The sequence below is a fragment of the Sus scrofa genome, chromosome 1 (genome assembly GCF_054392235.1).
Source record: "Sus scrofa isolate SSC_HxYL_T2T_F1_AM1 chromosome 1, Sscrofa_HxYL_maternal_Yorkshire_Landrace_v2.0, whole genome shotgun sequence".
NCBI lineage: Eukaryota > Metazoa > Chordata > Mammalia > Artiodactyla > Suidae > Sus > Sus scrofa.
Genome location: NC_139383.1, coordinates 163,524,883 through 163,552,318, shown reverse-complemented (window position 1 = coordinate 163,552,318; position 27,436 = coordinate 163,524,883). Strand labels below are relative to the sequence as shown.

Sequence of the window (27,436 nt, the reverse complement as noted above, 5' to 3'; positions counted from 1 at the left end):
TTTCAAAGCCAGTGAACATCCCACTTCCTCACTTCCAATCTCAAAGAAAATATACAATCAAAAAAGGAGGTTTCTTCAACTTCCTATTACACCTAAGCCCACCTATGCACAATTAGCCATAAATGTTCTAGATCCTACCACCTTCAACTTTCAAAGGCACTAGCTTCTTTTCATTAGCCACATGCCTAGTCTATTTTCAACCCTTCTCTCTCTACTGGTCCTCCTCTTAAGTACTTCAACATATTCAAATGAAAATACACTTTTATAATAAACCCCTCCCAGGCTATGGTACCCATCAACTCTGTTAAATCCCTGCAGACAAAGCAAAAGTAAAAATAAAACCACTATCTAGAGAATATGAAATTTCCAAAGTAAAAACTACTCTGCCAAAGATGACCTCAGAATTAAAAATCACATCACCTGCTGAAATCAACACCTAAGAGTCAATAACCATAACAAATGGGAGACTTCAATATAATAGCATAATCTAAACAGTATTATAAAATAAGTATGTTTAAAATTTTCAAAGATGCAAAAGAAATTAATGAACAACTACTATGAAATTAGGAAATAACAATTGTTGGTGAGCACAAAGAGTAACTGCTGATAGGAATGTAAAATGATGTAGCCACTAAGAAACCAGTATCATGATTTCTCCAAAAATTACACAGAGACTCATCATATGATAAAGCAATTCTACTCTGGATATATACCCAAAAGAATTAAAAGCAGGAATTCACACAGATATTTGTATACTTGAAGCATTGTTCACAATATCCAAAAGATGGAAACACCCCAAATGTCCATTAACAGATGAATGGTCTAACAAAATGTGGTATATATAAAAGACTATCATTCATCTTCAAAAAGGAATGCATCTCTGACATATACTATAACATGGATGATAAGTGAAATAAACCAGACAGAAAAAAGACAATTACATGATTCTACATGTATGAGGTACCTAAAACAGTCAAATTCTGAAAGTAAAATGGTGGCTGTCAGGGCCTAGGAGATTGGGGGAATAGAGTTATTTTAATGGGAACAAAGTTTCAATTTAGGAAGATGGAAATAGTTCTGGAGATGGATAATGTTGATGGTTGCAGAATGTGAATTATTTACTGAGAGTGAACACTTAAAAACGGTTAAAGTAGTAAATTTTGTTATGTGTATTTTACCACAAATTTTTAAAAAGCAAATTAGTCATAGCTGAGGAAAGAATTAGTATACTAAATGACAGCACTGAAGAATTCCATCCAAACAAAACAAAAGAAAGATATAGAAAATATAAAAGAGGGCTTAAAAGACACAAAGAGTTAAAATAAGAAGGTCTAACACAGATCTAATGAAAGCTCCACTTGGAGAGAACAGCAAGGATAAACGAAATAATAACAACTGAGAATATCCAGAAATGAAGGCAGACATGAGTTTTCAAAGTGAAGCATGCTAAACAAGATAAATTTTTTTTAAAAAAAGTATACAAAGTTACATTGTAATGACATTAAAGAACACCAGAGATGAGGAAAAGATCTTAAGAGCAACTTGAGGGAAAAAAATACAAAAACATTATAATTTAACTGACAGCAGACTTCTGAACAACGACAGACGCCTAAAAAGAGCAAAGCAATACTGGCAGAGTGGTAAGGAAAAATAGCAGCCAACCTATAATTCTATATCCAGCTAATCCATCATTCAAAAGTAAAGTGAAATCAAGACATTTTTAAATATACGCATTATCAGCTATAGACTGTCACTGAAAATACTTAAAAACTTATTTCGGTAAAAAAAGTAGACTGAATTCTAAATACTTAACAATAAATAGAAGAAAGTATTTTCAAACTGAAGCGCTAATTGAGATGAATGAACTAGGCAGATCTCTTATTATATGAAAAGAACAGGCAGCAAAAACATGTACACTATGAAATTATGTACTTTTTTAAACAGACAAAAACAATCATATGTATAAATTTTTAAAGATATGCACATGTAAAACACATGGACAGGAAGGATAAACACCAACTTTATAAGAGTGTTTATCTTGGTGACAGAAAAAAAGAAGAGAAAGGAAAGAAGTTTCAGTTATAATTGGTATTTTTATTTCTTTGAATAAAAAAGGACCATAAGTGGACTTCCTGCTATGGTGCAGTGGATTAAGAATCTGACTGCAATGACTCAGATTGCTGCAGAGGTATGGGTTTGATCCCTGGCTTGGTGCATCAGGTTAAAGGATTTGGCACTGCTGCAGCTGTGGAGTAGGTCACAGCTTCAGTTTATATTTATTTGATCCCTAACCCAGGAACTTCCATATGCTGTGGGTATGGCCATTAAAAAAAAAAAAAAAGTATTATAAATTATAAGTAAAAATTACAAAATGTAACGTTTATTGTATCTAGATAGTACTTATAAGAGCACTGAATACAAGAGGACATTTTTAAGCATAAATAGAAACATATAAACTTTTTCAATATTGTCTGATGTACAGTGTTCTTTTCAATACTGAAGTACTAATATTTATGGACATTCTACACTGAAATATTTTATAATTTAAAAACATAGAAAATATTTGTTTCAAAAGAAAGAAAAGAAAAAATATTACTAAGAAAACAGATCTGAAACTATGATTTAAACCATAATAACCTAAAACTTTTCCTGAACATAAAAATCACTTTTGAATACTTTATTAAGTATTCTTAATACTTTATTAAGTATTCTTAATACTTTATTAAGTATTAAGAAGTCAACTTTTCCTTACAATTCTTCCATCAATAAATAATACAACATAAATGTAATTCTTTTGTTTTTTGTTTTTTAGAGCCCCACCTACAGCATATAGAGGTTCCCAGGCCAGGGGTCTAATCGGAGCTACAGTTGCCAGCCTACGCCACAGCAACAGCAACACGGTATCAGAGCCATGTCTGTGACCTACACACAGCTTATGGCAATGCCAGATCCCTAACCCACTGAGCAAGGCCAGGGATCAAAGCCACAACCTGGTTCCGCTGTACCACAATGCGAACTCCATAAACGTAATTCTTAATAAGACTTCTAAAAAATCAATTCAGTTACTAGACTTACTAAGTTAAGGGAATTTAACAGTATAGATTTATTAGAGTTGAAAATAATTACCATCTATTTTTATGACAATAATTCTTCTACCTCATCCAACAAGTCAAGTAATTTAATTTTGAAGTTATAAATAAGAGATTCCACTGTTACTACTTCCAAAAAAAATGAAACCAAAAAACCTACCTTAATTACTTCCAGACAGCAGTGGTAAGTTTTAACTTTCACTTGTAGCAATGGGTGAGACAACATACGCAGAAACACCTTCTGACTTTCTCCTTGTAGTAATGGACTGGCCTGTGCAGATTTCCAGCTGATAAAAAGGCAAAATATCCAAGACATCTAAGGCAATAAGTTACTAAGCAAGAGATTGAAAAGCATAGCAAAAGAGGGTTCTTCCTACTCCAATGCTTCTAACTGGCAGCGTCTTATTTAACTAACCCAGTATTAGTATTTATGCAAGCACTTATTTGCTTCAAGGAAAAGAATATTCTCTCTTAAAGAGTATATTAAAAATATGCTCTTAAAAAAAATTCTCTCTTAAAGAGTATATCAAAAAAAAAACCCAAAAATGTCTTTAAAAACCTGTATTTATAATGTAAAATGGTATAGCCATTATGGAAAACAGTATGGAGTTTCCTGAAAAAAATTAAAAATAAAACTACCATATGACCCAGCAATCCCACTTTTAGGTATGCATCCAAAGGAAATGAAATCAGTGTCTCAAAGAGATTTCTGTAATCCCATGTTCATTCTAGAAATACTCACAATAGCCAATATATGGAAACAATCAGTGTCAGTTGAATTAAAAAATGTGAGAGAGGTGTGTGTGTGTGTAAACATAATAGAATAATTTCAGCCTTAAAAAAAGGAAATTCTAGGAGTTGCCGTCGTGGCACAGTGGTTAATGAATCCGACTAGGAACCATGAGGTTGCGGGTTCAATCCCTGACCTTGCTCAGTGGGTTAAGGATCTGGCGTTGCTGTGAGCTGTGGTGTAGGTTGCAGATGCGGCTTGGATCCCGCGTTGCTATGGATCTGGAGTAGGCCAGTGGCTACAGCTCCGATTGGACCCCTAGCCTTGGAACTCCATATGCCGCGAGAGCGGCCCAATAAATGGCAAAAAAGACAAAAAAAAAAAAAAAAAAAAGGAATTCTATCATTTGTGACAAACTGGATGAAGCTGAAGGTCATGTTAATTGACATAAGCCAGGCACAGAAAGACAAATACTACATGATCCAACTTATATATGGAATCTAAAAATCTCAAACTCATAGAAGCACAGAGAAGAATTAGTGGTTGCCAGAAGCTGAGGAGAGGAAATGCAGAGACGTTGGTCAAAGGGTACAGAGTTTCAATTATGCAGCATGAAAAAGTGATGGAGATCTAATATATGACATGGTGACTATGGTTAATAATGCTGTATTATATACTTGATATGTGATAAGAGAGTAGACCTTCACTGTTCTCACCACATACAAAAGAAGGTAATTATGTGAGGTCACTGATAAATAGACAGACATAAATCCCATACTTAATGGATATTTATCACCATGGAACTTACTCTTTCCAAAAGTAATAAAAATACTAAGTTCTAAAGAAAAATCTGCTCCAATGTCTGCAAAATAAATTAACCAATGCATGATACTTCCTAAAAATCCATATAAAAGGTAGGAATAATGCAATTTATATTTAAAAACTCTCAATTCAAATTATTAATTAAAATGCTGAAAATAAACAAATGTGCTTAAATACTTGGTTGGAAAGACACCAAAACAAATGTATAAAAATCCAGGTATAATTCATGTTGATTATAGGCATGACATTTTTAAAGCTGACTCTTGAGTCAAACAGTTACGGTGTTAATGCAGCTATACATACACAGTTTAAAGGACAGAATATACAAAAGCAATTTAAACTAAAAAATAACAAGATTTAAGACTAGTTTCATTTTTGTTGCTCCTAAGCTTACACACACACACACACACACACACACACACACACACACACACACCCTATAATAATATAATCATAATAAGAAAGAAAACATTACATCTTTGAACAAATGAAGATGATTTCCTTTACTAGAGGGAAATGCTGATGATAGGAAAAGCTACGTAAGGCTTGGTCTGCCAGCTCCACTAATTCTAAGAGATTCTTCTCTCCCTAAAAAAGAAGCAGAATGGAACAGTAAATGTCAAGGTCATGCACAATAAAATTCTCAACAGCGAACAAAGCAGCTTCAAGAAATTAGATCATCCAGAGACCCTGAGACTGTTCACATTTGCTTAAGTCAACCTTCTCAACAAGCAAACTAAAAATGTCAGCTTGGGAGGAAAAATGTGGGTAAAATGCCTAATTCAACTCCACTTGAGACTTTATATTATTTACCTCTGAGTGGCATGGTTCTTTGACTATTTGACTGTAGCCTTATCTCTCTACTAACTGCAGCTCGAGGCAAGGTATATATATTTTAAAATCCACCTTTCCCTTCTAACATCCTAACTGCTTCTAGGGAAAGAGAGGATGATCAATACATGTGTGATTAACTGACCATGCAGAATGCCACCAAAAAAATTCAACTAAAATGTAATTGAAAATTCTATTATGGAGGAAACAAGAAGTCGGTGGCATCAAGATGTGGCAAAAAGAAAATAAAAATAAACAATAGTGGGTAAATAAGGGAAAATTTAAAATATGAGATTCAGAAAAAACTCCACTGCAGGGACCAAAAGAAATAAGAACTTTGCCTCTAATTTTTCAAGATCTTCAGGACCCATTTTGGTATTTTCAGACAGTAAACAACTACTGCAGTCAATGTCTGCTTTAAAATTACTCATTAACCCTTCCACTGATAACATACTAAATAATATCCTAACAGGAATAAATGACAAATATATAATTATTGCTATAACATTGTACCAAAGTCATCCTAGTACAGTCTAGTTCATGACTTTATTCAATAAAGAAATCAGGATCTTTCTGTGAGTAAATAAGAGCCTACAAAGTATTAAGGTGGAAAAATGAGTCTACAAATAAGCACTAAAAATGGTTGGCCCTAATCTGCTTATGTCAACTGTCACTCTGTTCACACACAGTAAGTCACTTCAAAGAGGAACTCACTAATAAAGATATTGATAATTATTTTTTTAAAAAAACCACTGGTCACATGAATACATATCATTCGTTAATCTAAAGACTTCATTTTACTTTTATATAAATAATCATATCCTTACTTTAATTTTATAACTAGGCCATTCAGTAATAAGGTATCCCACCTCTAAGAGTTCAGTTGTTAAATGTTCATCAATTTGAAAAGCATAGGTTAAATTTTCTAAATATTTTATCACAGCAATTTCAAAGAGATATTAAAACTTTTTACCTCCTTTCCAACATCATACAGGAAGTTACAGGTACACTCAATTGAATAAATGGCCTCTGCAGTTCGTTTATAAATACTGTAGTTTTCAGAATTCAGCTGTTCCAAATAGGCCACAACAGCTTCGTGAATATTTGGATATTCCAAAGAAACAGGCATGTCCAAAGAAACTAGAAATAATGCAGCTGACATAGGCTCCGGTAAAAAGTGGCTTGCCTTGATAAATTTAAAAAAGAAAAATTATAAACATTTTTTAGATAAACATAGTACATTGTAATCTTAACGTAGTTCAACCTTTTTTGTAATTCTCTATCACAAAGCCTAGGATTTTTCAAAGAAAATTCTATTCCCCAACACACCATTTATCTCTACATCTTTGTTCAATGCAGTTTTTCTCTGCCCCAAAAGAGGAATATCCAAAGTCCAAATGTCAACTCCTTCCTAAAGTCTGGGATTCAGGATACTGCCTTCTACCCCACACCAACATCCAGAACTGCTCTCCCCCTGGGCCCACTTCTCGTTTATGCCTCTGTTACTGAACTGAATGAAGGCAGCAGAATTTTTCTCTAAATATTTCATGCATGTGCACACAAATCTCCAGAAAAATGCAATAAACTCCTGAGGATATAACCCAGGGCTTATTAACGACATACTGAATTGAATAACACTAAATAAATCAAGTATAGCTATAGATTGCTTTAAGGAGAAATTAATTTTTATTCGGCTTTTGTGTTTCACAGGAGAGAGGAGAAATTCAACATAATATTTTAAATAGTTCTAGAAGAGCCGCAAAAGACTGACCTTTAATTAGTATAAAATCAAGGGGTCTAAAATGAAATAGTATACATTTTATAACTTTAAATCAATTGATTTAAAACTAAAAAAATTCAATTAGGTTTTTTAATGATTCTAGCTTCATGAAAGGATTCTAGGCATTAATTAAGAAAAGGGAAAGGAATGAAAATTCAATGTGTAGAGAATATTATTTGGCATTCACTACCACAGCTAAAATGCTGCCTTTATTAAAGTATGTTTGATCATAGTTTTTTCCTGGATAACCCGGATAAATTTTAAGAATAATCATTAACTACCTGAAAGTCTAAGAGCTAAATCAGCTAAACAATGCCTTTAAATGAAATAAAGTTGCCAAGTGAATATCAAAACCCAAAGGAATCAAAGTTTTAGGTTACTAAGCATGAAAAATAAAAAAAACCAAGTTAAGACAGCAGCTATGAGAAAGTCAAGAGAAATTTCTTTTTCTAGGAAGAACTCTCCTAATGGGAAAAAAAGAAAGACAGAGAAACTAAATTACCTAATCGCTATTATTCACTCACTCAGCAAATACTCATTGGGCCCCTACTGTATGCCAGACACCATTCCAGATCCCGGAGCTACAGGAAGAAGTAAAATAGAACCTCTGTCCTAGCAAAGTCAACAATCCAGTGGAGAAAGCAGAAAGTAAACTACAATTGTCAGGTGTGGCTAGGAATGCCAAGAAAATTTAAAAAACACGAAGGATAGGAAAGATAGAATAGAGAAGTGACAAGACCTGGGGGCAGGGAAAGCCCACTCTGATAAGCTAACATTTAAGTAGAGACCTGGCGGAGTCAGGCACCATGTGGATATCTGAAGGAAAAGCATCCATAGAAGAGGGAACAGCAAGTACAAAGGCTCAGACATAGAGTACATTTGGCAGCAAGGAGGCCAGTGTAGCTAGTCCTGAGGGATGGAGTCAGGGGGCAGCGGTGCCAGATCAGGGAAGGCTCTGGGTCCTCATAAGGACTTGCCCTCAGAGGGAGCACTGGAAGGTTTCAAGCAAGCATCAGGATCAGTCTGCAGAGAACAGACAGAAAAAAGCAAGGGAGGATTACTGCAATAATCCAAGCAAGACAGGATTGTGGCTTAAACTCAGGTAGTAGCAGTGGGAGTGGTGAGGCGTGGTCAGGTTCTGGATAGACGTTCAAAGGAGAAATATAACACATTTTACTCAGGAACTGGATCTAAGTGTGTGTGTGAAAGACCGTAATTAGGGATGATTCTAAGTTTTTTTCTGATCAACTATCAACTAGAATGAAAGTGCCATTTACTGAGAGAGTGAAGACTACAGGAAGAACACACTTGTTAGGAGAGTAAAGAACTGGGTTTGGAACATGTTAAGTTGAAGTTATCAATTGTCAAGTGAAGCTTTCAAAAAGGATACTGGATATACATAAGAGTTTAGGATTCAGGTGACATGTGTGGTCTGGAAATACAAATTTGGAAGGTATCAGCAAATTGATGGCATTTAAAAACCAAAAACTGGAAGGTATTTCATGAGGGCTCTACCCTTGTGAGAGGTTGGGAAGATAGGACTTAGCAAAGGAGATTTAGTAAGTTGGACACTGAGCTAAGACAGTAAATCCTAGTAGCTCTAACTCCAAAGGCACTGTGTTCTAGTTTAAAAGAGGTTTTTCTGTCTCTAGGCAGAAAAATAAGAATAGCTGATGTGAGAATTAAACAAGCTCTGGACAGTGTCTGGCACTTAATAAATATTAATTTCTTCTTTTTCCTCTTTTCACTCCATGGCTCTGCATACCAATATCTGAAACTCTTATCTCAGCAACCCAAGCACCAAGATAAGGTAACAACTTTAATCATGGCATGGCCCAATGGACCCATCACAGTTTACATCCCAGGCTAATTAAAGATGGTGCTCCGGAACATATAAGCATTAGTCACATGTCAGTTGGAACTAAAAATGAAGACATTTCAATGGAAAGCCACCACCACTATTAGATTTAAAAAAAAAAAAAAAAAGAGTCAACATCATCACCTCGTGTACTGATAGGAAAGGGGTTTAATAATGTTTTCTCTAAACCTTGCCACTCAGAGCAGCCAGGGCATTCTCCCAGGGTGTTAGAAATGTATATTCTCAGGCCCTACCCATACCTAACAGACCAGAATATGGAAGATCTAATTAACAAGATCTCTGGGTGATCTGGTTGCACACTGCACTTGAGAAACACCACTCTGAATCAATCAGTGGCACCCAAATATTAGAGACTCTATATACTTCACTAAAAAAGTCAAACTCTTGTAGTATGAACTCTTCTTTATCCTCAGTCTGCTTGGCTAGCTGAAAAAGAGTCACAGGGGTTCCTAGGATGCTCTTGGATCTTGCTTCTAGCATAGGGCCAGTAGTTTTAGCTCTTATTTCCCAGATGTTTCCCCCAAATGAAGTTGTCTTCCCCTATTTTACCAAATAGATTTATCCAACTAGAACCTTTTCAATAAGATTACCGATACATTATTCTAACCTGTACATGGATGTTCTCCAAATTCATTTATAATCAGCAATTATCAATTTCAAATAAGGTCAAGAGTATTTTGTCAAAACTTTCAAATTCAGGAAATCTCTACAAAGATTCAGATTACCATTTTCCAATGTCCAAATTAGATATTTGATAAATGGTAACTGAAATAATCAACAACCACTTTCAAGGTAGAAAGATTCAAAGTCCAAATTCCACTTCAATTTTTGGTGGGCTAGCAACAGGCAGAGGGCAGCATAACCTTGTATTTATATAAACTGAAGGCAAAATTTAACAGCAATGGGAGAGCGTTTTTGTTTAGATTTCATTTTAAAGTTCTCAGGTAATCGAAGCAATTACAACCATCTATAAAACCAATACCTTAATTACAATATCTTCAATGACCATATTTACTGTGCAAATGAAGTTTCAAGCTATATATTTAAAAGAGCTACCAAAAATTACAGATATTGATTTACCTTCAAAAACAGAAACAAAATTACCTTAAAAAAAAAAAGCATGGAGAGTTGGGGCTTTACATTATTCTAGCAATAAAGTAAATAAAATAAATTATTGATTTCCATTTTAATTGCTTCCTGCCCAAATAAGCACACAGATGAAAAGAAATCTATAATAAAAAAATCAGTAAATAAGCTCTATGTTTCAACGGCCAAGCAGCTTTCCCAAAGGCAAGGAAATAGTTCTTTAGCTATAGTAATTTCTCCCATACCTTCACTTAAACATGATGCCACACCTTTGTTTTTTTCAATAAAAACACTATAAAACATGTGCATATGAGACATTTGAAATACGTGTACCACTAACAATCAAATTCAGAGATATAACGTCCATTTAAAAATACAGTCAATGAGATATTTAAAAGATATTTATACCTACTAAAATCACCTTTAACATATGGTCACATAACGAAATAGCATTTTGCAATAAAAATTGACAACTGCTATAAGCAATGACAATGATGAATCTCAGAAAAAAATCCTGAGTGAGTACATACTTTATAAGTCTACTACATAAAGTTCAAAACAGATAAATTCATCTGTGGTGACAATAATCAGAAAGGAGGTTAGCTTGGGGGAAGCAGAAGAGGTGAAGGATGGGAAAGGGCCTTTGAACTGTTGATCGTGCTCTATTTCACATTCTGGGGGGTGGTCACTTTTTAAACACATATATATTCACTTAGTAAAAATGTACTGAACTGTGCAATTTTCTAAACATGTTATAGCAGTTTTTAAAAGTTACCTTAAAAAAACCCTTACAGAATACATTTTTTCTATCAAGTGATTGTCAAAACTATTTTAAAATTTAGTTATTTCCCAATTTCTACACTTCCAATATAATCTTTGTACATCATGTGATGATCAGAAAGAATTTACACAAGAACAGACTGTAACACTCGGTGAACTACAAGTAAGCCACATTACCTGCCTTACCTTTTCAACAGGGAGAAGCGTCTGCAGGAGTCGGACTGCAAACAGCGAGATGCTGACAAAGGCCATCCTGTGGTGCACTAGCACTGCCTCTGGTTGTTCCAAACTGATGCTGTTCTTATGGTAGCACATGGTGTCCCCAAGGGATCCCAACACCGTGAGAAGTTTCTCCTTCTGTAAACATTTAAACACAATACGGAGGAAAACAATTTTAGGAGCCAATATGCAAATGCCAGGGAGAACAGTATAAAATGTTATCATTCAATAACAAAAACAAATGACAACACAAATTTATTCCTCTTTATCAAAATAGCCAATATGTGCTGAGATACTGTTAAAAGCAGGCAAGAATGATAAGCACACTTAAATACTTTAAAAAGCTAATAAATTTTAAGAATTTAATATGATGAATTCTAACTAATAAAAAAACAACTTAATGAATCATAAACTCCTCCTAGTTTCTAGTGCTTAATTGTCCAACTCTGAATGTGGCATGTGAATCTCTCATTCAGTATTTATTGGACTTACTGTATGCTTAACACAGTAGCAGGTATATGGAAAAAAATGCATTAGTACAAAGAGACATGATCCCTGAACTCTAACTGATCCCAAAGTTACTAAAGAAATGACACAGGGAATGTCAAGCAATCAAAAATAATGCAATATTAACATGTATAATCTCTCTTCAAGTAATAAGATTGTTTCAAAGCAAATGTTCTGCCATCATAAATTTTTAGAGAGCTTAATACCTAAATAAAAGTCATATCTTTTATATTGAAAGGTATGCATAAAATACCAAGATAAAGCCAAAAGACTACTAACTGGCAAATCATAACAACATAGAGGAAAACACATCCTAAATATGCTGACATGACACTATAAACTAGCAGCTAAAAAGGACAGTATCAGTAAGATGGTAGAAGAAAAAAGAACTGAAGCTCTCACTCTCAACTTTCCAAGGAAAACATATGAAAATTAAAATGAGAAATAACCTGTATATTGAAGACAAAAAACTAATACATGTCAGAATTTTTTTTTTTAATTCAAGGATAAATATACAGGAAACAAAACTAAAAGGTATGGGGCCTATAAAAATCACATAAAGTATTGAAGTCACAGTGAGACAACTTAACACCCATTAGGATGGCTATGACTAAAAATAAGAGAAAGTAACAAGTATTGAGAAGGATGTGGGAGTTCCCGTCGTGACTCAGCAGTTATCGAACCTGACTAGCATCCATAAGGATGCAGGTTTGATCACTGGCCTTGCTCAGTAGGTTAAGGATCCCGGTGTTGCCATTAGCTGTGGTGCAGGTTGCAGATATGGCTCAGATCCCGCGTTGCTGTGGCTGTGGTATAGGCCAGTGGCTGCAGGTCCAATTCGACCCCTAGCCTGAGAACCTCCATATGCCACAGGTACGGCCCTAAAAAGACAAAAGAAAAGAAAAGAAAAGGATGTGGAGAAATTGAACACCTGGCCACTGCTGCTGATGAGAATGAGAAAGGTGCAGTCACTGTAGAGATAACTTGGCAGTTCTTTAAAAAATTAAACATAGATTATGAATTATCATATTATCTGGCAATATCACTTCTGAATAAACACACAAAAGAATCGAAAGCAAGGATTTAAAACACCTATTTGTACATCAATGTTCATAGCAACATTATTTACACTAGCCAAAAGTAGAAATGTGTCATCGATAGATGAATAAATAAACAGTATGTAGTAGGTGGTATACGTACAATGAAATATCATTCAGGCTTAAAAAGGAATGATATTCTGACACATTCTACAAAATAGATGAAACTTGAAAACATTACGTTAAGTAAAATAAGCCAGATACAAAAAGACAAATATTGTATGATTCTCCTTATATGAGGTATCTAAAGTACTCAAATTCATAGCGAAGTAAGAATAGTCATCATCAAGGAGTAGGGCAAAGGAGAGCAAGGGAAGTTACTGTTTGGTGAGTATGGAGATGATGAAAAAGTTTTGGAGACAGTAATGGTGATGACTGTACAACAATGTCAATGTGCCTAATGCCACCAAAATATACATTCAAAAAGTAATGACTGGTTGGAGTTCCTGTCATGACACAGTGGTTAACGAATCTAACTAGCAACCATGAGGTTGCGGGTTCCATCTCTGGCCTTGCTCAGTGGGTTAAGGATCCGGCGGTGCCGTGAGCTATGGTGTAGGTCATAGACACGGCTCGGGTCCTGCGTTGCTGTGGCTCTGGTGTAGGCTGATGGCTACAGCTCCAATTAGACCCCTAGCCTGGGAACCTGCATATGCCACAGGAAGCGGCTCTAGAAAAGGCAAAAAGACAAAAAAAAAAAAGTGATGACTGGTAAATTGTTATGTATATTTTACCACAATTTTAAAAATTATATAAAGGAGGAAGTTCTCTTCATGGCTCAGTGGTTAACGAACCTGACTAGGATCCATGAGGATGTGGGTTCAATCCCTGCCCTCGCTCAGTGGGTTAAGGACCCCACCTTGCTGTGAGTTATGGTATAGGTTGCAGACACGGCTCAGATCCCACCTTGCTGTGGCTGTGGCATAGGTGGGCAGCTGTAGCTCCATTTCGACCCCAAGCCTGGGAACTTCCATATGCCACGGGTGCACCCCTCAAAAGCAAAAAAAAAAAAAAAAAAAAAAAAAAAATTATATAAAGGAATAAATATTTTCTGTTACTTATATGGATCATTCAATAAATTTAAGTTTTAAACACAAATAAAATTAAAACTGTATTTTCCAAATCACAGCAGAAGTAAAAGATACAATAAATCTATGTAGTAAAAAAGAAAACAAAATGATAGCAAAATTCTTGTATAATAGCCATATTATTATTATAGTATAATAACTGTACTAAAAAGGTTAAATCTCCCTATAAGTAAAATGTGATTTCATACCAAAAATCAAATATTAGTAATTTACACATATAAAAAATTCATTTTTAAAAATATATATATGTATATTTTGTCTTTTGTCTTTTTTTTAGGGCCGCACTCATGGCATATGGAGGTTCCCAGGCTAGGGGTCCAATTGAAGCTGTAGCTGCAGGCCTATGCCACAGCCACAGCAATGCCAGATCCAAGCTGTGTCTGCTACCTACACCACAACTCACAGCAACACCGGATCATCAACCCACTGAGCGAGGCCAGGGATCAAACCTGCAACCTCATGGTTCCTAGTAGGATTCGTTTCTGCTGCACCACGACGGGAACTCCTTAAAAATACATTTTTATCTTTGTGCATAAAAGGTTAAAAATTAGTGTAGTAAGATATGAACAAAAACATATGAAACATGAATAATGAAAAATTCAGAACAAAAATATCAGATAAAGGTGGTAATTTTCTATACATGAAATGCAAAACAGAGAGTAAAGACTGAACATGAGAAGTTCCCCCTGTGGCATGGCAGGTTAAGGATCCCATGTTGTCTGTGAAGCAGTAAGGATTCGATCCCTGGCCCAGTGCAGTAGGTTAAGGATCTGGTGTTGTTGTACTGTACCATAAGTCACAGCTGCAGCTTGGATTCGATTCCTGGCCCAAGAACTTCCATATGCTATGGGCATGGCCAAAAAATAAGAAAAACACCCAACATGAATAAGTCTTCGTGGTCTGAATAAAATAAATATCAAGCAAAATTTGACACTAAAACAAAGATGGATTTATAGGTTTTAACTCAGTCTTTCTGAACTTAATTAATAAATTAAACAGATATAAACCTGAAATATTTCAAAGACTACAACCCCTCATGTTTCCAAGGAATACTAGCTAAAACTAACCATTTACTTAATCGCAAAAAAAAAGTGTATATTTAAAATTGCATTCTTTAAGCCTAGGGAAATAAAACTAAAAATCAATAAAAATAAGCCAAAAGTTCAGCCATCCTTACAAAATTAAAATAGAAAAACTTAATAGCCCTTTTATTAATAATTACTGGTCTAGAGCAAAGAAATCAGAAATGGAGTCACAGCCTTATGATGTGGGCAGGTAATTTTTTCATTGAAATAATTAAAATAATACTTTTATATACCTTCAAACAACATATCTCTGTTATTCAAAAGGAACTGTGACAATTTACAATTTACACACCAATAAACATATTTAAGATCTCAGTATTGTAGGGCTTTCTGTAAAAAAAAAAAAAAAACTATTTGAAATTGTTTCAAATAACCTTGCTAATTCTTAATGATGAAGTATTTCTCAAAATAATATACTATAAGAATCAGTCTTGCAGCTTTTACTATTTCCAGCATTTCTTCCAAGCAAAAGAAAAAAAAGTGTTTTCTTTCTAATGTTTTAAGAAAAGACAGAATTTTTTAAAAAATACTGTCTGGTCCACGGTTTTAATTTGCTGGGCTAAAGATGTTTAAACAGCTGTAAAGTAGTTGATGCAGGAAGAAAGAAAAAAAGAGAGCCAATTTTCAAAGAATATTCAAAGCTTTTACAAAATTACAGAATTAAAATATCAGATGAGCAAAATATTCTAAATACTCCCAATGAAACAGAATTTACGGTGCAATATAACACAGGTTTGGGATTCTGTAAAGCATCTGAAATAAGTGACTCTCCCCCATATGCTTTCAGCTTCACACTCCCCACTTCTCTTCCACGCAACAGCCAATCTTACCCAGCACTTCTAGGTTTAAGAGCAAGCTCATCTTACCAAGAGAATGATGGTCAAACTACTCAGCACCACATCAAAAGCCTTCTATGAGCAGACCCTAAATGAACCCTCCAGCCTCTCTCCCAGCATATCCACCTCACATTTTATGCTCTAGTTACTTGCATTCTTCCCAATAGCCCTACCCTTGACCATCAATCAGCACTATCCACTCCTCCTCATCATTCTCTGTCAGATAAAAGACCTTACCTTTATTTACTTAACCAGTCGTACTCATAAATTAAGACTCAGCTTAGTCATGATTTACAAAAAGCTCTCCCTGAGATCCCTGGCTTAAGAGTGTTTTCAGTACATTAGAAAATCGACAGAACACTGTAAACCAGTTATAATGGAAAAAATAAAAATCATTATAAATAAATAAATAAAAAAGAGTATTTTCAAAGCACTCTTGGCACATGAGAAGATGCTCAATATTACTAATCAGAGAAATACAAATCAAAACAAGATATTGCCTCACAACTCTCAGAGTGGCTATCAACAAAAAGACCACCAATACAAATGTTGACAAGGATGTGGATCTTGTACACTAATGGTGGGAATGTGAATTGATGCAGTCACTGTAGAAAACAGTATGGAGATTAGTTTTTTCTAAAAAGAAGACTACCATATGATCCAGCAATTCTATTCTTGGGAATATATCTGGAGAAAACAAAAAAACCAATACAAAAAGATCCATGCATCCCAACATTCACAGCATCATCATTTATAATAGTCAAGACAAAGAAACAACCTAAGAATCCATCGACAGATGAATGGATAGAGATGTGGTGTGTATGTATACACATGCACGCACACACATGCAGAGTGGAATGCTACTCGGCCCTAAAAAAGAAAGAAATCTTGCCATTTGGGACAATATGGATATACCCAAAGAGAATTATGCTAAGTGAAATAAGCCAGATAAAGATAAATACCATTTTATTTCACTTCTATCTGGAATCTAAAAAACAAATGAACAAACCATAACAGTAACAGCCTCAATTACACAGAGAACAAACAGGTGGTTACCAGAGGGGAAAGGGCTAGGGAAATGAATGAAATAGGTGAGGGAGGCTAAGAGCTACAAACTTCAAATTTCAAAATAAATGAGTCATGGGGATGGAATGTACAGCATGGGGAATATAGCCAATTTTTTATCCATCTCCCATAAGAGTGAAAAAAAACTGCTGTGTATTCATCAACAGTACCCCCAGTATATAATGAACAATCCCCAGTACCCTCAAGTGCCCAGCATATAATAAACAATCAAAGAATGTTTAGTGAACTAAAATAACTGTTTCTGGACTGGTGGGCAGAAGCAGAAAAAGCATATGCTAATTAGAGATCTCTTCACCCAAATTATCAATTTATAATCAGGTTCAAGTACCCTTCTTGAGCCTTTACTGAAGGGTTAATCATCAAGCCCTTCTCTCTGGAATCTTCAAAATCCTTCACCCTGTTATTTGAGTGAAATAAAAATATACAATTTGTGGAGAAAAACATTTCTTTGACTATGTTGACACAAAGTGAGTTATGGAATTCCAGACACAAGTGCTATTAGCACTATTTGGAAAGATCTAAAGAAATGATTACAAATCTTCAGATATTTAATTACTGAATTGGTAAACATTTATTACTTTGTTCCTTTAATGCCACAACAAAAATTTTGCTTTAGCTTTCTTTTTAAACTTGACAAAAGTACAGAAATTAAGAAAAATTAAGATATTCTGTCAGCTTCTATTAATATATAGCCCAAAGGAATGAAATTTTTCCCTAGGAAGAATTTATTCTTTTAAATAAGTAAGTCAAATATAATTTCAAGCACTACTGTTTTATTTAACATTTATAACATACCAGTTGGCACTTGTACAACAGATTTAACCTTTAAAGTAAAAATAATTCATTGAATCATAAAAGACCAGCAGCCAAAAGTTAAAAGTGAATGACTAACTTTCACAGAAAAATGTTCTGGCCAAGAAATTTCAGCTATTTTAAGAAGTAACTGATAAAACATTCTTCACACTTCTAAGGAAAAACTCACTTGTTGAAAAACTTCAATATGTGAAAATCTTCTAAAAGTACTACAAAATAGTGTGATAACCTTAAGGACTAACAAAAATGAAGATTAAGAACTACCACTCATATTTTATAAATAAAAAAATTGAAGGATTTGAAACAATATATTTTATCTATAAAATACTTATAAGTTGTTTCTCTTTTCAAGAGATTTGTGTATGTAAAAATTGGAAAAGTTTTTCACACATAGGTATTAAGTAAACATCAGGATTTTATTTATTTTTTCTCTTCTAACCTCTATACACAAAGATTTCAGGCAGCCTATAACAAAGTCCAATAAAACACAGACAGATCTAGGTCAAAATAACAAATGCATAAAAAAGATGGTAACTCAAAGAGTCTATATATATATATATATATATATATATATATATATATATTTTTTTTTTTTTTTTTTGTCTTTTTGCCATTTCTTGGGCCGCTCCTGCGGCATATGGAGGTTCCCAGGCTAGGGGTCGAATTGGAGCTGTAGCCAAAGGCCTACACCAGAGCCACAGCAACACCGGATCTGAGCCGCGTCTGCGACCTACACCACAGCTCATGGCAACACCGGATCTTTTAACCCACTGAGCAAGGCCAGGGATCAAACCTGCAACCTCATGGTTCCTAGTCGGATTCGCTAACCACTGAGCCACGACGGGAACTCCCAATATATATTTTTATAACTAATAAATTTTCATAAGTTACCAATTTTCATAAATGGAAAAAGTAGCACACTAATTCTTCAAGTAAAGCAAGCTTATCAGGTGACAATTTCAAAATAAAAGATATAAAATCTCAAATGATTAATGATATATTGAAATGTAAAAAGGATATAGTTTCCCATTATGTGGATACATATTCTTGGTAGTTCAGATTTCTTAAACATTATATTGTTATATGACATGTCTGAGGCTCCTGTTCATGTGTTGATCACTTGTGCAAAATACTACTTATTAAAATACTTCAAAAAGAAAAATATACAATGCCACACTTTCCAAAATTATCTTCCCTACTGAAATATAAATAGTAAAGAACAAAGCAGGCAGCAATAAAATGAAGTACATTTGAATGAAACAACATGGTTATCCCTCACAGTAATCATACTAAAAGAAAGCATACAAAAAAGCATACAGTGAGTTAACTCATAAAATCTTCTAGAAAATGCAAACTAATTGATATCATGTGCGTATCTTTGTCAAAATGTATCAAACAACTTTAAAAAACATGTAGCTTATTATATATGTCTACTATACTTATATAAAACAGTTAAATACCCATATATTCATACACATATACAAATAAATATTTATATGAATAGATACATACTTATATGAATAAATAATAATAAATCTACATTGAGGAAAATACTCCCAAAATTCAAAAACATAAACTTCAAGAAAGGGGAACATATAGCACATCTTTCCAAAGCTATGGAGAGAATTTTTCCATGTTCCAAAATCCAGAAGCAACTTTTTAAAAAGATACCATCTATGTAAAAATAAATAAGTCAATAAAATCTTTTGCATAGTCAAAAGCATCATAAGGAGAGTCAAAAAAAATAAAATCAAAAAATAAATAACTGGGGGAAAAAAAATAAATAACTGGGGGGAAAAAAATAGCCTAACTGGGGGAAAAGTTGCAACATTTAGAAAACCAATGGCCTTAACACCTAAAGAACTCATAAAAATCAAGAAAAAGAACAAAAGACTAATGACCCAGGAGAAAAATGGATAAAAGCCTGGACATTTACAGAAAAAGAAATGAAAATGGCCCTTAAAGCTACAAAAAGACACTCAATTTTACTTATAGAAAAGTGTCAATTAATACTAAATTGACATAATATCAAAATGGAAAAAATCTGAGGTTTGACTATAAACCCTACTGCTGAGCCTTAAGGAGAAAACATATTCTAATAAACTGCTGGTGAATGAAAGAAACAGTATAGCTACTTAAGAGAATGTGACAATACCTACAATTAAAAATACTTTATTTATTTGTTCGTTTGTTTTTGCTTTTTAGGACCACACTCACAGCACTAGAAAGTTCCCAGGCTAGGAGCTAAATCAGAGCTACAGCTGCCAGCCTACACCACAGCCACAGCAACACAGGATCCGAGTCTCATCTGTGACCTACACCACAGCTCACAGCAACCCAGATCCCCAACCCACTAAGCAAGGCCAGGTATCAAACCTGCATCCTCATGGATACTAGTCAGATTTGTTTCTGCTATGCCACAACGGGAACCCTAAAAAATATACTTACTTTTTGATATAGCAATCCCACTTAAAGAAATTTACCCTAGAGACATCCTCGCACAGGTATGAAATAAAATGCACATCACTCATTTCACATAATTTTTGTTACCATTTATGTCCATCAACAGGTGAATAAACACAAAATGAAGCACTTGCAGCCTATAAAAAAGAATGAAGATCTCTACATATGAACATGGAATAATCTCCATGCCTACATTTACATGGAGGCATTCTTTTCTCTTCCTATTTTATTGAGTTATAGTTGACATTCAGCAATGTATAAATTTAAGGTGCAAAGTTTAATGATCTGACTTACATACATCATGAAATGTTTATCACTTTAAGTTTACTGAATGAACATTCATTATTTCCTATAGAAACAAAATTTGAGAAATAGAAAAAATATTTTTTCCCTTGTTATGACAACTCTTAGGATTTACGCTCCTAAAAACTTTCATATATAATATACAGCAGTATTAATTATATCTGTCATGTTGTTCATTGCATCCTTAGTACTTATTTATCTTACAACCGGAAATTTGTACCCCCCCCTTTTTTTTTTGGTCTTTTTGTCTTTTAGGGTCACACCAGCGACATATGGAGGTTCCCAGGCTAGGGGTCGAATTGGAGCCATAGCCACTGGCCTACGCCAGAGCCACAGCAACAAGGGATCTGAGCCGCATCTGCAACCTACACCACAGCTCACAGCAACACCGGATCCTTAACCCACTGAGCGAGGCCAGGGATTGAACCCAAGTCCTCATGGATGCTAGCTGGGTTCGCTAACCATTGAGTGACAATGGGAACTCCAAGGAAATTTGTACCTTTTGACTACCTTCTTCAACTCCCCTTCTGCCACCCCTTCCTCTGGTAATCACACATCAAAAATCACAAATGATTTTTCTGAGTTTGTTTTTGAACACATCTGACCTACCACACTGTTAGTTAGTATTATACATACAGTAAATCATTATTTCTATACATAACGATCACCACAATAAGTCTAGTTACCATACAGGATTTATTATTAAGTTGTAAAATTAAGATATGAAATTGTATATGATATACCACTTTTAAGGTAAGATGTGGGAGGGGCAATATGAGCCTACATACTTTTTAGCATATACTTTCAAAAACTAAAATAAAAATGGAAAAATAAACCAGAAAACAGGACAGTAGGGAGACATCTGAGTTATGCTTTTATGAAGAGAAAATAATTCCCAAAAATGAAAACAAACTGAAACTAGTCCAACTGTATACTTAATTGGTAATAGAGAAATTAATTCTTTCTAGTGACTTTAAGACAGAATTTTGACTGTATATTCTTAGTGAGATTTAGTCTAAGTCAAAAAGAACTGCAAGGAAATCTTAAACTTTATTAGTTATTGACCACAGTGATACCAATGCTGCTATTCTGAAATTATACACTGCATGCTGAAGGTTAAAGCTAATAAGCAATTATGTTGATGTTGCTAAGAAGTTCTATGAAGGAAAACAAAGTCCAAGCAAAGAAATATAAGTTTAAACACAGAAGCAACAATTTAAGTACACATTTCCTAGTCCTATTACTGTAAGGAAAGAATATCACAGTAACTATGAGCAGCCCTAATGGCCTGTTTCTGGTCTTGATATACAGTTCCCCATTAAAAGTAACCAGAAACTCTGGAGAAATGGCCTATTCCAGACTATGCACAAAATAAAGCTGGGATTTATCATGTCTAAAACAAAGCAAGCTTTCAAAGACTAATGAGACAATGAAACCAGGTTTAAAGGACCAAAATAAAATAAAATACGAATATTATTACCCATATGCCAAGGAAAACATTGATTCTCACCATATCTATAGCAAAAAGGCTGCTGTCATCCCAGATATCTGCTGAAATTGCTTCACCAATAAGTATCATATCCTCTGCAAGCAGTTCCAGAACTCTTATTATCATCTGTCTACTACCTAGGAATGCAAACAGGAGAGAGCTAAGAAAGAAAGTTAACTTTCAGAGAAAACTGCCTACTCCTCTAGTTGGCCATGCCCTCAAATTCCTATATCTCTTTCTATTTTTATTTTCTGGTGTTTTTAGAATGATTGAAAGAGATGAATAGGGAAGTCACAATCTATAGTCACCATTACAGATTTCTATTTCAATCTTAATACTATTTTACCACAAAAAATAAAATGTGCTCACAAGTGGAAGAAACACTGAAGAAGAGAATAACAATAATCTAACTAGAAGAACTGAGATAAATTGAAATAATTTTTCAAACTCAGAGACTACCCATGTTACACAAAATATGTGGCAAAGCACAGGTAAGTTGAGAAGATGCACTCTTAATAAATTTTCCACTTAGGACTAGAAGGCCTAAGCCTTGTCATGAATTAGTAGTTTCCCACACAGGAGTTGTCTGGGAAGCCTGTACTCACCTTAAACTAAAAACATTCCAGGAGTTCCCGTCGTGGCGCAGTGGTTAACGAATCTGACTAGGAACCATGAGGTTGCGGGTTTGGTCCCTGCCCTTGCTCAGTGGGTTAACGATCCGGCGTTGCTGTGAGCTGTGGTGTACGTTGCAGACGCGGCTCGGATCCCGTGTTGCTGTGGCTCTGTTGTAGGCCGGTGGCTACAGCTCCGATTGGACCCCTAGCCTGGGAATCTCCATATGCCACGGGAGCGGCCCAAGAAATAGCAAAAAGACAAAAAAAAAAAAAAAAAAAAAAATTCCAGAAGAAACTATGCTGTCACAGTCACAACCACCCAAGCAATCTCCTTTCTCCAGAGACTGAATAACAAAGGAATCCCACTACTCATAATTCTAAGTGAGGTGAATACTCAATCAAGACTTTCCTGTCCCAAAGGTCAATTTATAATGAATAAAAGTAAAACAAACTACCAGATCATAAGGGTCTAGATTAATTGTTTCATTAGAACAGCTGGAGCAAATTCTCTTAGAAATCTCTTAGGACATTGAACAATTACAAATTACACAATAATTTACCATAAAAGGGCAAGAGAACATTTAGAAAATTCTATGTACCAAGATACAGCTTTATAATTATCAATCTGACTTTTTACAGCAAATTAAGAAAAGGTTAAATGCAAAATCATTAAGTCTAAAACTGTTCTCCTCAGTATACCATGCCAACAAACATATATACTTTATTATGCCAAAATTCAGATCTTCCTTCATTTCACATGATTAGTACATGAATTAATATGTACTCCTAAATCCTAGAAGTAGAGTTATTCAGTCAGTGAGAAGTTCCCGCTGTGGTACAGAGGGCTGGGGATCCAGCATTGTCTCTGCAGCACCACGGGTTAGAAGTTAAGGTATATAGTTTTCCTCAGGAAAAAACATTTTTAGTGTTCCCAAATATACAGCTACCTCCTGCCTTCATCCCCATCACTTCCAAGCAGACAAAAAAATATCCACAGGACTTAAAGAACCAATAACATGGGATGTATGTTTCACTCAACCAGCATAAACCAAAAAAAAAGTAAAACTTGTGTATTATGTATTTTTATTTTCACAAGTTAATCAACTACTTAAAATGTATATATTTAGAGAATAAAAGTCATTATTTATTCCAAATCTTTCTTTACCTTGCAAAATGCAAAATGTGTGGATTTGAACTGTGGTTCAAGCCTCTTCGCTGTTTGACTTTGGATAAGTTTCTAAAGCACACTAAACCTCAGCTTCCTCATTGTAAAACTGGGAGAGAAGCAAATAACTACCACTAAGGGATGGACAAAGGATAAAATGGGTTGTTGTGAGGAGTGCATGGAATAATGGCACAAAACCAAGCATAGCAGCAAAGCACAGCAATCATGATAACTGTTTGATTACTTAGAGTCTGCTGGATATTAGCCATTTTGTTACTGTTCTTCATCACTCTTGATTAAAATCACAACTACATTCCAGTATATACTGCAGAACATCTTCACAAATTTACCCCACACATTTGAGAAAAAAGGTAAATCCAAGAAATCTTTGAGGATTTTTTTTAGTTTTGTTCTATTTTGCTTTTTAAGAAAAAGAAAATACTGCCAAGGTAAGAATCCAGTGATGGATGTATTTGGGCTTTTAACATGTTTCATAGCTCAAGTAAAAATTAAATAGGAAGAGTGAACAACTAAAAGCAACTTAAAAAATTTCTAAAAAGCAAAAGCCAAAGACTTTTTTATTCCAGTCCATTCATGCCAGTCCATCTTCTCTAACTTACTACAGGTACATTGTTTTCTCAGCACTTACCTTTAAAACAGCCACACATAGTGGAAGCCTGTGCAATAAAAGGCCAGAAATGGAAGGGGATACTCTATCTGAACAGTGCTCCATGGCACCCACATAAGAGATAATAAAGACCTTACTAAGTTCTTAGGAAGCTGTATCCCAAAAGATAAGTTAGTACAGATTTTAACATAGAAAGTGAAAAAAAAAGAAAAAGAAAAAAAATGAGAGCCCTAGAAAACAGATAAAACAAACACCAATTATGTAAAAAGAACTATGACTTCAAGGACAACCAACCTGTTTTTAAGAGGGGAACAGCGGATTCCAGGATGGAGATGCAGAACTGAGGCAGGCTAAGCTGCTGGAATCGCAGCTCCAGGGCATCCTCAGCTTCCAGCCCTGGCAGGCCCAGATGCACCACGTCCAAAGGTGAATGGACAGACACCCTTGAGTTGACATGAGCATGACTGCTACTTCCACTGTGAAGCACACAAATAATAATAACCTTTGAGCATGGAAACAGCCCACAAACAGACTTACTGCATATCTGCTGCCTGACATATTAGAAGCCTCATACTGTATTACTCCAAGGAACAATTCTGATCAATAAATTCTCACAAATTTATGTGAATAAATTCCATAAAGGTGGCTCAAAACTGTAAATGAAACTAAAAATGCATTTATAATTTGCTTTTCAAGTTGATGTTCTCTAAATGTGTCAACCTTCCTATAGTAGCAATCAGCATTAGCACTGATGACCAATCCACGTCTAAAGGAAAGCAGATTTATAGCAAAGTTCCATAACTTTCAAGGGCAAAACAAAATACTTCATATGGTTTCCTAGACTTTCTGTGATTTTCACCAAATGTTCTAAGTAAGCCAATGTTAGCAACTGAAGAATGCTAGAAAATGCCAGAAAAACATGATGAGAAATGGATTACTTTATTTAGTACGTTCAACATCACATGATTTTAAAAATGCAGCCAAAAATGGAACATCTCATCTTTCTTACTTTCCTTATAAAAAGAATTTTACCTTTGGTATAAAGGGGTGGGTTGGGGATAAAAGCTCTATAGAAAGGCTTAAACACATTTACAAAGCACCTCAAAATGTTGACTTTCGATGTTATCCACAATTGAAGATGCACTGATCTACTGAAAATGTAAAACCCTCCAAATTTAATGCATTTTGTCATTCCTTCAATTCCAACATACCAAGCATCCCAAAATATGGAAAAGAGCTGGGCCTCTCTAAAACTCTGAAGGGGCCCAGGAGGAAGTTCACTCAGGGGTGAAATTTACAAGCATGTGGCACATTAGATACAGCTCAAAGAATGAGGAAGAGTGAAGAGAGAAACCATGCCTGATCAACCCCAGCTACCTGTAAAGATGAGGAGCACAGTCTCCCATCCTGTCCAAACCCCTCCCCTGTGCTTTACAAACTGTATATACTGGAGTTACGCTCATAGCCTTGCCAAAACTCAGGTATTTCTATAAAATGATGATAATAATGCCAATCCTATTACAGGATTGTTATGAGGAGGACTACAAGAGACAAAACACTGAAGCACTTGGCCTACACCAAGCACATGCCAAGCATGAGTCAATGCCAGCCTGGGGCAGCAGTAGCTCTGTCACAAGAGGATAATCAAGCCAACAGGTGCTACTCTTACCAAGCACTTAGCAGAATACACTAAAGAAAAGACTAAGGGGTTTTTAAGATGCTTGTAGCCTAAGGATGAGGTAACATACAAATACCATGCCAATCCCTTTAAGAAAACTTGATATACAAAAATCTTTCTTTCCACAAATAAGTAAAATACCATAAACTGTCTACCTTGACAGCCACTTTGCTTCATAGATTCTCTAATAATTCCCTTTAATAGTAAATACTGATGCATTTAAATTATGATTAAACTTACAAAAATTAGTTTAAAATATTATCAAAATGCATCGAGTATTTAAAGCTATGCTTTTAAACTAGATCACATTCCATTTGTGGCTAATTAAAACATGTTACTGAGTCAGAATCACCATTCTTTTTTTAATGAAATAGAAAGGAACAGAAAATAAAGTTTACTGTGTAACACATGGAATCAGAGTACTATTTTTAAACACTTTGTTTTAGTGGATACACACATTCATAAACATGCACACATACACAAAGTATATATGTCTGTGTACTGAGTTGCAACATAATATTTATTTCTTACTGGGGGTCATGGTCAAAAAAGTATGAAAGTCTCTGGTTTAACACAAGGCAAATACCCATATTAATGTTTCAAACAAAAAGACAAAAGAGAAAAATAACGATCTCCCTCTAAAATTAAAACACACATACAAGTTAACCCAGCTCTTCTAGTCACCTGGAAGACACTGCATCCCAATCCTGGCCATCTCCTCTGGGTCGCTGGCCTGTGCGTCCAACCACAGAAGGCCGAGGGCTACTGCTTCCAGGAGAAGGATTCTGGGAATGATGAGTAACTCTTGCTTCATGACAATAAGACAGAGAAGAATTTTGGGAAACTGTATCTGGGGGGAAAAAATTATTCCTTCATAAAGACAGGTTACTGATTATGTAGTATTTGTCATTCTTCCAAAAAAAACTTAAAATTAAGACAGTAGAAATGTTTCTATGAGGCAAAAGAAAAGGTCAACCTTTTCTGCAACTACTGCCTTAGTACATTAATTATGTACTGACCTGATCACATGGAATCTTCTAGCCAACACTGTTCACCAAGAGACCAAATACTCCAATTCTCCTACTTAAAACCCTCTGAGAAGCCCTAGCTCAAACCACATGCAAAAATTAACTCAAAATGGATCAATAATCCAAATATAAGTTAAAACCATAAAATTCTTAGTAGAAAACATAGGGATGAATCCTCATGACCTTGGATTTGGCAGTGAATTATGCAATACCAAAAACGAAGAAAACATAGATAAATTAGACATCATCAAATTTAAAACTGTCATGCATCAAAGGACATTATCAAGAATGTGCCAAGCTACAGAATGGTAAAAATATTTGCAAATCATATACCTGCTAA

The 27,436-nt window shown here is 34.9% G+C and overlaps 1 protein-coding gene across 50 annotated transcripts in view; it reads right to left on the bottom strand.

Annotated features, from left to right (window-relative positions):
* The window catches only part of RTTN (rotatin), a 144,256-nt gene that overhangs the window by 106,560 nt on the left and 10,260 nt on the right, over nucleotides 1-27,436 (bottom strand). For 28 of the 50 annotated variants that reach the window (XM_085017773.1, XM_085017779.1, XM_085017784.1 and 25 more), the window contains 7 exons: nucleotides 26,753-26,918; nucleotides 24,685-24,866; nucleotides 22,005-22,120; nucleotides 11,184-11,354; nucleotides 6,446-6,658; nucleotides 5,117-5,229; nucleotides 3,250-3,376 (listed from right to left, as the gene is read on the bottom strand). In XM_085017773.1, coding sequence (XP_084873899.1) covers nucleotides 3,250-3,376; nucleotides 5,117-5,229; nucleotides 6,446-6,658; nucleotides 11,184-11,354; nucleotides 22,005-22,120; nucleotides 24,685-24,866; nucleotides 26,753-26,918 — 1,088 coding nt within the window. Of the gene's footprint in view, nucleotides 1-3,249; nucleotides 3,377-5,116; nucleotides 5,230-6,445; nucleotides 6,659-11,183; nucleotides 11,355-22,004; nucleotides 22,121-24,684; nucleotides 24,867-26,752; nucleotides 26,919-27,436 lie in introns of those variants that run through there. The other 22 variants (XM_085017931.1, XM_085017939.1, XM_085017967.1 and 19 more) reach the window with 4 other exon arrangements.